Raw genomic sequence first — 12125 nt, forward strand, 5'->3', positions numbered from 1 at the left:
TAAATAAAGTAGTACTGGGGGAAAAAATAGATCAAATCAGAGGACTCCTCTCCTTAAAAAACTTTCAGTGATTTCCTCATTACCTAAAGAATAAAGACTAAAGCTCCATACATGTTCTTCAGCTTCTTCATAACTTGGAACTAAATGTTAACTTTCCAGTATCAGCGCCTCCGGGACACTTTTCCTCCCTCATCAGACAATACTATGGCTTGACCACGTCCTTAATTTCCATGCCCATACTGTTCTATATGCTCATGTCTTCCATCTCCTCTTCCTTGCCCATGAAACCCCATTCACCCTTTAAAACCAGAATCACAGATCAAAGTTTCCAGTAAACCATGATAAGGTTTACCTTCTCAAAATCAATGTCTCCTTCCCCTGGAGTCTTGCAAATCTCCAGTAAATTACCAAGGTTTGACTAATATTTCAGGCATTTTTCTCCCCTTCACTAGCTCTGTTTTCCAATTCCATCTGTCTACTCAAGCATCCTCAGCTCTACCACCTCCAGGGGCCTAGAAAACGCAAGCTGCAGGAATTTCAGAGTCAGGAAGCTGAGAGCAAACACAGGCTTAAGATACTTCAAAAGCAAATCAAGAATAGCTCTCTAGGGGGCGCCTGGGTGGCTCAGTTGTTAGGCTTCTGCTTTCGGCTGAGGTCATGATCCCGGGGTCCTGGGATTCAGCCCAACATCGAGCTCCCTGCTCCGCGGGAAGCCTGCTTCTCCCTTTCCCACTCCCCCTTCTTGTGTTCCCTCTCTCGGTGTGTCTCGCTGTGTCTCTCTCTGTCAAGTAAATTAAGAATCTTAATAAAAAAAAAAAAGCTCTCTAGAACCAAGCTTTTCTCCAGAGGGACTGAGGCGCAGGCGCTGGGCGGTGCATACTGGGAGATGGAGTCTTTGGCCGACCCCACTACCTCTTGGGAGTTGTAGTCCTTGGTCTGGTAAAAGAGAAGGAGGAGGAAACTCCCAAAGTGTGAATTAGTTCTAAGGGGTAAACGGAAAAGGGAACTCCTTAAACATCATGCAAGATCAAGATCCTTGGGCCCATCTCCGGCTCCCCAGCAGCGGGCCGGCGGGCTAGACGGCGGAGCCGGGGAGGGTGGGGAGACGTTACGTTGACGCTGGCGTGACCCTTCCGGAGAATTTGGCGGGATCTCCGAAAGTTGCCGGGCGGGGAGAGCTCTGCCGCTTGAGACTCTGGTCTGAGGAGAGCTGACGCGCCCTGAGGGGCGTAGTTGGGAGCTAAAACTCGCAGGCGTTGTGTGCAGAAAGCCGGAGCAAGGGAGTAGAGAAGTTGGCAGCAAAGGAGGGCGTCTGAAGCCCGTCCGGGGTCGGGCGCGGACCAGACCAGCGGACAGAAGTCGGGGCGCGCAGCCCGCCCGAGTGAGAAGCGCTGTGGACCGAGGTGAGTGTGTGAGGCGTACACCTGGCCTCTTTCTGCGTCCCGGTGCGTCCCCGCATTAACCGGACCGGGCCCGAGGCCCGGCAGCCGGCTTATAGGCCCCTCTGCGCCAAGTGAGAAACCGGAGTTGGCCGGGCGGAGCAGGGGCATGCCTGGGCCCAGGCCACCGTCGGAGCTGGTTATGGCGAAAATTGATGCGGTCCCCAGGCTTCAGAGCTGGGAGGAACCTTAGAAGCCTTCATTTCCAACAACCATTTTATGAGCGGAGGCGAGAAAGCCGAGATCTAGAGAAGTGTAAAGATTTAATGTCACAGCTGTTTGTGTCAGGGCCAGGGTTTCCGGATTTCTGGTCAGTCCTCTTTCCATTACTCCGTGCTTTGCTTACGAAGTACCCGCCTCCAGTTTCCTAAAAGATGTTTTCATTACCAAATGCGGAAGGCCGTGAACGTGATACCTGGGGAATCATCTGTAGTGAGGTGTTTTGGTTTGTTTTTTTTTAACTTCTAAAGTGAAGTGTAATACGCATATAGAAGAATGCACAAATCAAAAGTGTATACAGCTCTGAGTTATTTCAAAGAGAATATATCTGTGTAATCACTGCTCAGGTCAATAAATAGAATGTTGTCAGCACCCCCAAAACTTCCCTTGTCCCCCCTGTAGTAGGTCCCTTTTTCTCCCCAAAGGTAACCACTGTTTTGACTTCTAACACCAGTGACTAAATTTGCCTGTGTTTGAATTTTATGTAAGTGATACTATTTATATTTTTGTGTCTGGTTTCGCCCAACATTCTGTCTGTAGATTCATACATATCTTTGTATATAGTAATAGGTTTTTTTTTTTTTTTTTTTTTTGCTCTATCGAATTCCTTATTCTTTCTGCCTATGGTGGACATTTGGGTTGTTTCTAGTTTCTGACTTTTTAAAGGAGAAGGGCTGCTGAGAACATGCCTATGTATGTTTTGGTGCACATGGGTATGCTTTTCAGTTGGTTAGTAATACAGTGTTGAAATTCCTGGGTCATAGCATTTGTCTATATTCAACTTCCACATTTAATGCCAGTTTTCTAAAGTACCAATTTACATTCAAACCAGCAGTGTATGAGTGTTTAGTTGTTTCACATGTTTGCCAACACTTGATATAGTCAGTCTTTTTAATTTTATCTATTTTGGTGGCATATAGTAATACCTCATGGTTTTAATATTCCTGATAATTAGGTTGAGCATTGGTTCATATGTTTTCTTTTTTAAAGATTTTATTTATTTATTTGAGAGAGAGAGAATGGGAGACAGAGAGCACGAGAGGGAAGAGGGTCAGAGGGAGAAGCAGACTCCCTGCTGAGCAGGGAGTCCGATGTGGGACTCCATCCTGGGACTCCAGGATCATGACCTGAGCCGAAGGCAGTCGCTTAACCAACTGAGCCACCCAAGCGCCCGGTTCATATGTTTATCAACCATTGGATATCTTCTATACTGAAGTGCTTGTTCAGATCTCTGTTTTTCTATTGGGTTGTCTTTCTTGCTGATTTGAAGTTTTTTTATATATTTTATTTATTTTTTATTTTATTTATTCATTTGACAGAGAGCACAAGTAGGCAGAGTGGCAGGCAGAGGGAGAGGGAGAAACAGACTTCCCACTGAGCAGGGAGCCCGACTCGGTGCTCAATCCCGGGACCCTGGGATCATGACCTGAGCCGAGGGCAGATGCTTAACCCACTGAGCCACGCCCCTGAAGTTTCTTATATATTTTAATTATCAGCCCTTGGTTGTATATGTGGTAAATATTGTCCCCCAACTATAGTTTTTTTATTTTCTTAATAGTGTCTTTTGATAGATAGAAGTTCTAAATTTAAATGTAGTCCCAATTTTTCAGTCTTTTCTTTTTTGGTTGTAGCTTTATGTATCCAGTTTAAGAAATCTTTATCCTAAAGTCATGAAGATATTTGCTTATATTCCAAAAGCTTTGTTTTTCCTCTTACATTTAGATCTATAATTGAATTGGAAATGGATGTTTCTTCTGTGTGTGTGGGAGGGTGGTGGTTTCTTATTTTGTAAGGCTCGTCCATCAACTCAACACTGTTTATTGAAAAGACCATCCTTTCTCCATTACTCTGCATTTCCATCTTTTTCATAAATTATGAAGGGAGAGGTTTAAATTTAAATTGCATTCAGGTGATTCTGATATTTAGTATTATCACAGGCACATTATGCTAAATCTGCCATCTAAGAGATCTGCATCTGAACTAATCCAGAACAAATGGTCATCTCCAAAGAAGACACAGATGGTAAACAGACACATGAAAAGGTGCTCAACATCACTAATCATCAGGAAAATGCAGACCAAAACCACAATGAGTTATCACCTCCCATCTGTCAGAATGGCTAAAGTTAAAAAGATAAATAAGGGAGCCTGGCTGGTGAGGATGTGGAGATAAAGGAATCCTCGTGAACTGTTGGTGCACTAATTTACATTTAGTGCAGCTGCTATGGAAAACAGTTTGCAGGTTCCTCAAAAAATTAAAAATAGAAATACCATGTGATCCAGTAATTCCACTACAGTGTATTTACCCAAAGAAAACGAAAACACTAACTTGACAAAATATACGCTCCCCAATGCTTATTGCAACATTATTTTTTTAAAAAGATTTTATTTATTTATTTGACAAGAGACACGGCGAGAGAGAAAACACTAGCAGGGGGAGTGGGAGAGGGAGAAGCAGGCTTCCCGCTGAGCAGGGAGCCCAGTGCAGGGCTCGATCCCAGGACCCTGGGATCATGACCTGAGCCAAAGGCAGACGCTTAATGACAGCCACCCAGGAGCCCCATATTGTAGCATTATTTACAATAGCCATGATATGGAAGCAACCCAAGTGTCCAACCACTCATGAATGGGTAAAGGAGATTGTGTGTGTGTAAAATGGAATATTACTCAGCCATTAAAAAGAATGAGATCTTCCTGTTTGCAACAATATGGGGGGACCTAGAGGGTACTGTGCTAAGTGAAATACGTCATACAGAGAAAGACAAATACCATATGATTTCATTTATATGTGGAGTGTAAAAAACAAAAATAAATGAACAAACAAAAAGCAGAAATAGACCCATAAATACAGAGAACAAACTGATGGCTCTCAGAGGGAGAAGGAGGGATGGGTGGAATAGGTGAATGTGAGTGAGAGGTACAGGCTTCCAGTTATGGAATGAATAAGTCACAGGAATAAAAGGTACAGCGTAGGGAATATAGTCAGTGGTATTGTAATAATGTTGTATAGTGACAGGTGGTAGCTACACTTGTGAGCATAGCATAACATACAGAGTTGTCAGATCACTATGGTATACACCTAAAACCAATGTAACATTGTGAATCAACTATACTTAAAAGGGGGGGGGGGGCGCCTGGGTGGCTCAGTTGGTTAAGCGACTGCCTTCGGCTCAGGCCATGATCCTGGAGTCCCGGGATCGGGTCCCGCATCGGGCTCCCTGCTCGGCAGGGAGTCTGCTTCTCCTTCTGACCCTCCCCCCTCTCATGCTCGCTCTCTCTCTCTCTCTCTCTCTCTCATTCTCTCTCTCAAATAAATAAAATCTTTTAAAAAAAATAATTTTTAAAAAAAGGGAGAACAAATGGTCCTCTTTTGTCAAATTTTGAAGAATGGATATTTCATATGTGTTCTCTTTTGCGTTAAATTTATCCAGATTGTTAAATTGTCCAGATTGTTTTGGTGTGATTTAAATTCATTTATTCCTGTGAACATTAAGACTTGTTCATTTTGGGGGTGCCTGGGTGGTCCAGTTGGTTAATCCTGACTCTTGGGGGTGGGGAAAGACATTCATTTTTACTAACACCTTTGAAGATCATTAAAATTTTTTGTTCTCCATTCTTTTCAACCGGAGCAATTTTAACTATCATAATAACCTGACTAGGTATGGGCCTAATGCTTTATGGGAGATTTCAGACTGAGCAGGGTACTTGAATGTTATTTATTGTGCATTCAGTGAGGTCTGAAATTGATTAAAATGGTGATGTTTAAATTTCATACATCCCCCCCTTTTTTCTTAAAGATTTTATTTATTTATTTGAGAGAGAGAATGCGCATGAGCCAGGGGAAGGGCAAAGAGGGGAGGGCTCAACAGGGAGTTGAGCAGGGAGCCTGATATGGGACTCGATCCCAGGACTCTGGAATCATGACCTGAACTGAAGGTAGACACCTAACCGAGCCACCCAGACGCCCTAAATTTCACACATTCCTATTGGAAGAAGAATATGTGACTACAAGCTATGGCCCTTGGCTAAGGTGGGAAGTACTTCTCATCTCAGTCTACTGCCTTAACAGGAGTGGAGGCTTATGGGCAGTCATTCTGTACCTTCATTTCACTCCTCTCCCACCACCCCCAAACCCTACTTGCTGGAAGGAAACAATGAAGTTGAAACAGTGTAACAGACTCATCAATTTTTTTAAAAGTACTTTTATTTTTATTATTCATTTATTTATTTTAAAGATTTTATTTATTTATTTGAGAGAAAGAGTCAGAGATAATGACAGCACAAGTGGGGAGGAGAGGAAGAAGCAGGCTCCACTTAGGGAGCCCGACTTGGGGCTCGATTCCAGGACCCCAGGATCATGACCTGAGCTGAAGGCAGACGCTTAACCAACTGAGCCACCCAGGCGCCCCTTTTTTTTTTTTTTTTTAATTTTAAGTAGAGTCTTGGAAAGTCTGCATTCATTTACCAAATACTTACCAAACAACTAATATTTAATGTATTGGGGTATACACAAATAAATAAGACTTGGCCCCTACTCTCAAGGAATATGAAGCAGGGGAACTGGGGACATAGTTGGTCTAGTTAAGCTGTGCATCTTTAAGAAGCAGACTAGTCCTGACTCTTCCTAAACTATTTCTGATAGAACTAGCTAGGTGGAAGGGAAAGCTGGTGAGATATGTTTTTTTTTCCTGCAGTAGGAAGGAAAGGTAGGTCAGTGATTAGACCAAAAGACTAACGAGAAATTCTTCAGAGATTTATTTCAAAACAAAGTTTGCAGCTCTGTACTTTTTCTGGCCATCTCTATTTTTCAGTATTGATTGCGGAGTAATGGCTATGCAAATGCAGCTTGAAGCAAATGCAGATACTTCAGTGGAAGAAGAGAGCTTTGGCCCACAACCTATTTCACGATTAGAGGTATGTACTTAGTTAATTTTGGAATTATAATGCTAGATTAGAGTCTCCTACCTATTGGGAGAAATCATAACCTTTTCATAAACCATTGATTTATTACCTAAGGTCAAACCCAAATTAGAGTTTTCAGAAATGTTATCAAGGATCCTGTAGAAAGGCTTGAGATAATTGCTAAACATATCTGGCCAGATCTCTTGTTTAAGAATTCTACTTTATCATTTTTCTTTCTCAGAGTTGGATTGTCAAAAACTAAGAAGCCCTAGGATCCCATGGTGGAGTCTCTGTGATGTTTATACTATGTATGAAATTACAGTCCAAAGAATTAAGAGTGGCCTGGGACAGCTATGCAGGAAGAGAGAGGAGCATTGTCTCTCCACTGACCCATATCTGTCTGAAGTTACTAGCAAGACAGCTGTCGTGGTCAGGGAGAAGGGCTTGTGGTTTTTTTTGTTTTCTTTTTTTTAAAAGATTTTATTTGTTTATTCGAGAGAGAGAGAATGAGAGATAGAGAGCACCAGAGGGAAGAGGGTCAGAGGGAGAAGCAGACTCCCTGCTGAGCAGGGAGCCTGATGCGGGACTCAATCCCAGGACTCCAGGATCATGACCTGAGCCGAAGGCAGTCGCTTAACCAACTGAGCCACCCAGGCGCCCGGGCTTGTGGTTATTAAGGTATAAGAGCCAAGCTCCAATTCAGGACTCTGCACAGGAACATCAAGCACTAGAGCTGGAGCCTTGCACTATTTCTTCCCATTGTACCAAGGCCCCACAGTGTGAACGCAGCTGACATAGGCTGAAAGAACTAGGAGAGAAAGCAGAGAAAGCCTTCATTCTTCTGTCTCTTTAAAACATATTCCTACCACCCCCAGCTAAGCTTCAGGACTCCAGAAGTTAATTTAAACAGGTTTGTGATAAATATTACAGAGTTCAGCATCACAAATTCTGGTATCATGAGCATCCTTATACCCACACATGCATTTTGCTTATTGCTTAAATATTAATAGTAGAGCTTATTTCTATTGGCAGGTACTGTTCTCTCCCCTCTCAACCCTTTCTAACCCGCAAATACATAAACATTCCACCACTAACTAATATTGTCCCAGCAGTCATAGCTTCAGTGGCTAATAAAATCAAAGCTGAATTTGTAATATAGGTAGGAAGAGGTATCTTTGGGTGGTTTATTTTGAGAAATTGGTATATGAGTCCTTGACCAAAAGTAGTTTTCCCCCATTTTCTTTTTTAAGATTTTATTTATTTATTTGAGAGAGAGAGCGAGCATGGGCAGGGGGAGGGGCAGAAGGAGAAGCAGACTCCCCATTGGGCAGGGAGCCTGACATGGGGCTTGATCCCAGGAGGCTGGGATCATGACCTGAGCTGAAGGCAGACGCTTAACTGACTGAGCCTCCCAGGCACCCTGGTTTTCCCCCATTTTTAATGTCAGTTGTTAGAGCTTTTCAGTCATTTTGCTACCCTCAGCTCTGGGGCAGCCTTATCTGTTTATTCCAGCTTAGATTAAGAAAAAAAAAAGATTTTTTTTTTCTTTAATGTGTGCTTGATGTAGAAAACATTGGAAACACCGGTTTAAGGTGGCTTCTTAGGGCCCAGTGTTTCAAAGTTTTTTTGTTTTTTTTTTTTTGACAGAGAGAGCATAAGTAGGGGGAGTGGCAGAGGGAGAGGGAAAAGCAGACTCCCCATTCATCAGGGAGCCCAATGCAGGGTTTGATCCCAGGACCCTGGGATCATGATCTGAGCCAAAGGCAGATGCTTAATGACTGAGCCACCCAGGCGCCCCTCAAGGTTCATTTATTTATTTATTTATTTTAGATTTATTTATTTGACAGAGAGAACACAAGTAGAGTGGCAGGCAGATGGAGGGGAAGAAGCAGGCTCTCTGCCGAGCAGGGAGCCGGACTCGGGGCCTGATCCCAAGACCCCAGGATCATGACCTGAGCCGAAGGCAGCTGCTTAACCGACTGAGCCACCCAGGTGCCCCTCAAGGTTCATTTAGAGTCCAGTCATAAAAGGTTGAGAGTTACAGGTTTATTCCAGTGCCTGTGAATTAGTGGTTTGGTCCCAACTCATGATGAGAACACGTACATGGGATTACCAGTTTAAAAGTATTGGTTTTCAAAATGAAAAGGTTGATAATTTGTTATTAAATACCTCATGTGTAGAGAATACTTTTCAAAGCTTTTGCATATAATATCACGGTTCTTTAAAACAGCTCTGAAGTGGGTAGGGCAAATATCTACATTAGATGAGAGAACTGAAGCTTACATTTATCCATGGTTTTCTTCACTTGCAGCAATGTGGCATAAATGCCAATGATGTGAAGAAATTGGAAGAAGCTGGATTCCATACTGTGGAGGCTGTTGCCTATGCACCAAAGAAGGAACTAATAAATATTAAGGGGATTAGTGAAGCCAAAGCAGACAAAATTCTGGTAAGTACTGCTTATGTGATGTAGGGAGGCATTAGTGGGAATAGTACAAAAGGATATACAGTGAAAAGTTGCAGTGTTCCTCCTTCATCCCTCATTGTGTCATCGTGTTTCCCTTTACGGAGGTGACTGCACTAGTTAATTATCTTTGAATGTGCCTCCTGGCATAAATTGGGATTGTCTCTCATGGAAATTAGTTTCATGGGGTATAAGTACCGCCAAATTGACAAGTTTGCATTCCCACCAACAGTGAGTGGTATGTACCTTATCTTTCTAGAAATTTTGATCTCGTGCCTTAGAAATACATTCATTAGTATGTAGCCACTAAAAAGAGTTTCAAAAAATATTCGTTGACATAGGAAAATGTTCCTGATATAAGAAAGCAGGGTAATAAAACACATAAGTATGTACATATATGCATGGTTGGTTTTTGTTTTTAAAAATGTGTATATGTATAGCACATATACAGGATAAATACACTAAAATATTTGTGGTGTTATTTCTGGATGGTAAGAATGTGAGTAATTTTTATTTTTGCCTTGATTTTCTAAAGTTTCTTCATTTTGTATAATAAGTTTTACTTCCAAATAGAAAAGTTGTTTTTATTTCTTGTTAGCTAACTAATCATAGGCAAGATTCTCCAATAATGACAAGAGAATGTGATTTCAAATCATGTGCTTAGTTTTGTTTTTTTTTTTTAACCTTAATGATATAAGTGATTGTACTGGCTTAATAGAAATGAAGTAGTAATCTTGTAATCCCTTATGGCATTTTAACTTTGAAATCTCATCCCTTTCATACATACTCTCATCTGACCTTCATAACAACACTGAGAAAAATAGGTAGGGCCAGTATTATCTCTGTTTTACAGATAAAGAAACTTAAGGTACAGTGGTTCAAGTATTTACCCAAGGTCATGCAGGCAGTGGCAGAACTAAAACTAGAATCCAGTTATTTTCATCCTGTCATATTATGATCTTTTCTCATTTTCCTCCAGTGTTTTACAGCTACTATTTATTTTTCTTTACCATTCATAATTCTCCATGATTACATTTTATTTTATGCACTTATCCTTTGGTATTTATATAGTTATTATACAGTTGGGTTTTTTTTTTTTTAAAGATTTTATTTATTAGAGCATGAGTGGGCAGGATGGAGGGAGAGCAAGAAGTAGACTTCCCACTGAGCAGGGAGCCCGACTCGAGACTTACTCCCAGGACGCTGCGATCATGACCTAAGCCATAGGCAGATATTTAACTGACTGAGCCACCCAGGTGCCCCTGTAGTTAAACATTTGGTTAGCTTTACCCTTGAACTTTTATATAGCGTAAAGTAAATATCTATAAAATTGCATTTTCATATTTTATGTTGATTATTATAGTTTCACAGAAATTTTTCTCTGAAAAGATTTTCAAAGCCTAAAGAATATTCCAAAAAGACTGCATCCTCTGTTATTGGTTAGCTACAGTGTATATACTGCCATGTAACTTAGTCAGATGAACAATATCTGAGATTTGTGAGTACTTACTATTTCCTATATTAATACATGCACAACCTGATGAGTTCTGTTTTATTGGGTATTATATTGAGAGCTTTGAATTTTTAAGCACTGGCAGGGATTTTACTTCATTTATTTAGACCACTTTATAATAGTAACTCAGGGCTGAAAAGTAATTTTTTTTTTTAAAGATTTATTTATTTTTAGAGAAGAGAGAAAGAGCATGACCAGGAGGGGCAGAGGGAAAGGGAGTGAGAATTCCAAGCAGACTCCGAATGGGCTTGATCTCACGACTCTGAGATCATGACCTGAGTAAGCCAAAACCAAGAGTCAAATGCTTAACCAACTGTGCCACCTAGGCGTCCCCAAAGTTTTCATTCTTAAGTCCTTAGAGGAAAGATGTTGCTATCCATGGAAGTATGAAGTTATCTTTTTTTTTTTTTTAAAGATTTATTTATTTATCTGAACATGGACCCTGGTGCAGGGCTCAGTTCTCACAATCCTGAGATCATGACCTGAGCTTAAACCAAGAGTTGTGTGTTTAACCAACTGTGTCACCCAGGTGCCTCTGAAGTTGTCATTTATTGTATTATTCAGATATGTTTAAGTGGTGACTTAATTGGGAATGACAGTTCTGAGCCCCTGATACCTCATCGAAAGAGTATGTGTGATACTATGCCAGTAGATGTCCCTAAAGTCTATTGGTTGTTTTCTTTCTGGGCATTAATATTTGTGACAGAACAAATCCTGACAGGATCTTTGCTTATGCCTTGTCAGACCTTAGTTTTAGAAATCAAATCAGGGCTCCTGGGTGGCTCAGATGGTTAAGTGTCTGCCTTCAGCTCAGGTCATGATCCCAGGGTCCTGGGATCGAGTCCCGCATCGGGTTCCCTGCTCCTTCGGAGCCTGCTTCTCCCTCTGCCTCTCTCTCTCTCTCTCTCTCTCTCTCTCTCTCTCTCTCTGTCTCTCATGAATAAATAAATAAAATCTTTAAAAAAAAATCAAATCAGTGTCCTGCTTTTATGAAAACACAAATAAAAACCTTTAATAAAGCAAAATGAGATGTGCAAAATGATACAGAGCTAGGTCTATTTTTCTTTCCTCTTTGATTTTAGACATATTGTAAATTTCTAGTAGATAAAGATTGATGATGTTATTTGCTTTTAAAGGTTAAAGAAGATTTCTTCAGTCTGGCACCTGGGTGGCTCAGTTGTTAAGCATCTGCCTTCAGCTCAGGTCATGATCCCAGGGTCCTGGGGTCGAGTCCCACATGGGGCTCCCTGCTTGGCAGGAAGCCCGCTTCTCCGTCTCCCACTCCCCCTGCTTGTGTTGCTGCTCTCACTCTCTCTCTCTGTCAAATAAATAAATGAAAAATTTTTTTTTTTTTTTAGATTTTATTTATTTATTTGACAGAGACACAGTGAGAGAGGGAGCACAAGCAGGGGCAGAGAGAGAGGGAGAAGAAGGCCTCCCGCAGAGCAGGGAGCCCGATGTAGGGCTCGATCCCAGGACCCTGGGATCATGACCTGAGCCGAAGGCAGATGCTCAACGACTGAGCCACCCAGGCACCCCAATAAAAATCTTAAAAAAAAAAAAAAAGATTTCTTCAGTCACTAGAGCTA

At 41.6% G+C, this 12125-nt stretch overlaps 1 protein-coding gene across 1 annotated transcript in view; it reads left to right on the plus strand.

The window, feature by feature from the left end:
• Nucleotides 1–941: 941 nt before the first annotated feature.
• The window catches only part of RAD51 (RAD51 recombinase), a 29949-nt gene continuing 18765 nt past the window's right edge, over nt 942–12125 (plus strand). The window contains exons 1-3 of the mRNA XM_025884576.2: nt 942–1403; nt 6469–6571; nt 8871–9008. Of these exons, the coding sequence (XP_025740361.1) occupies nt 6485–6571; nt 8871–9008 (225 nt within the window). The 5' untranslated portion in view covers nt 942–1403; nt 6469–6484. The remainder of the gene's footprint in view (nt 1404–6468; nt 6572–8870; nt 9009–12125) is intronic.

The sequence above is a fragment of the Callorhinus ursinus genome, unplaced genomic scaffold, assembly GCF_003265705.2.
Source record: "Callorhinus ursinus isolate GAN/ISIS: 27379988/994484 unplaced genomic scaffold, GSC_fseal_2.0 scaffold25, whole genome shotgun sequence".
In the NCBI taxonomy this organism is placed as follows: domain Eukaryota; kingdom Metazoa; phylum Chordata; class Mammalia; order Carnivora; family Otariidae; genus Callorhinus; species Callorhinus ursinus.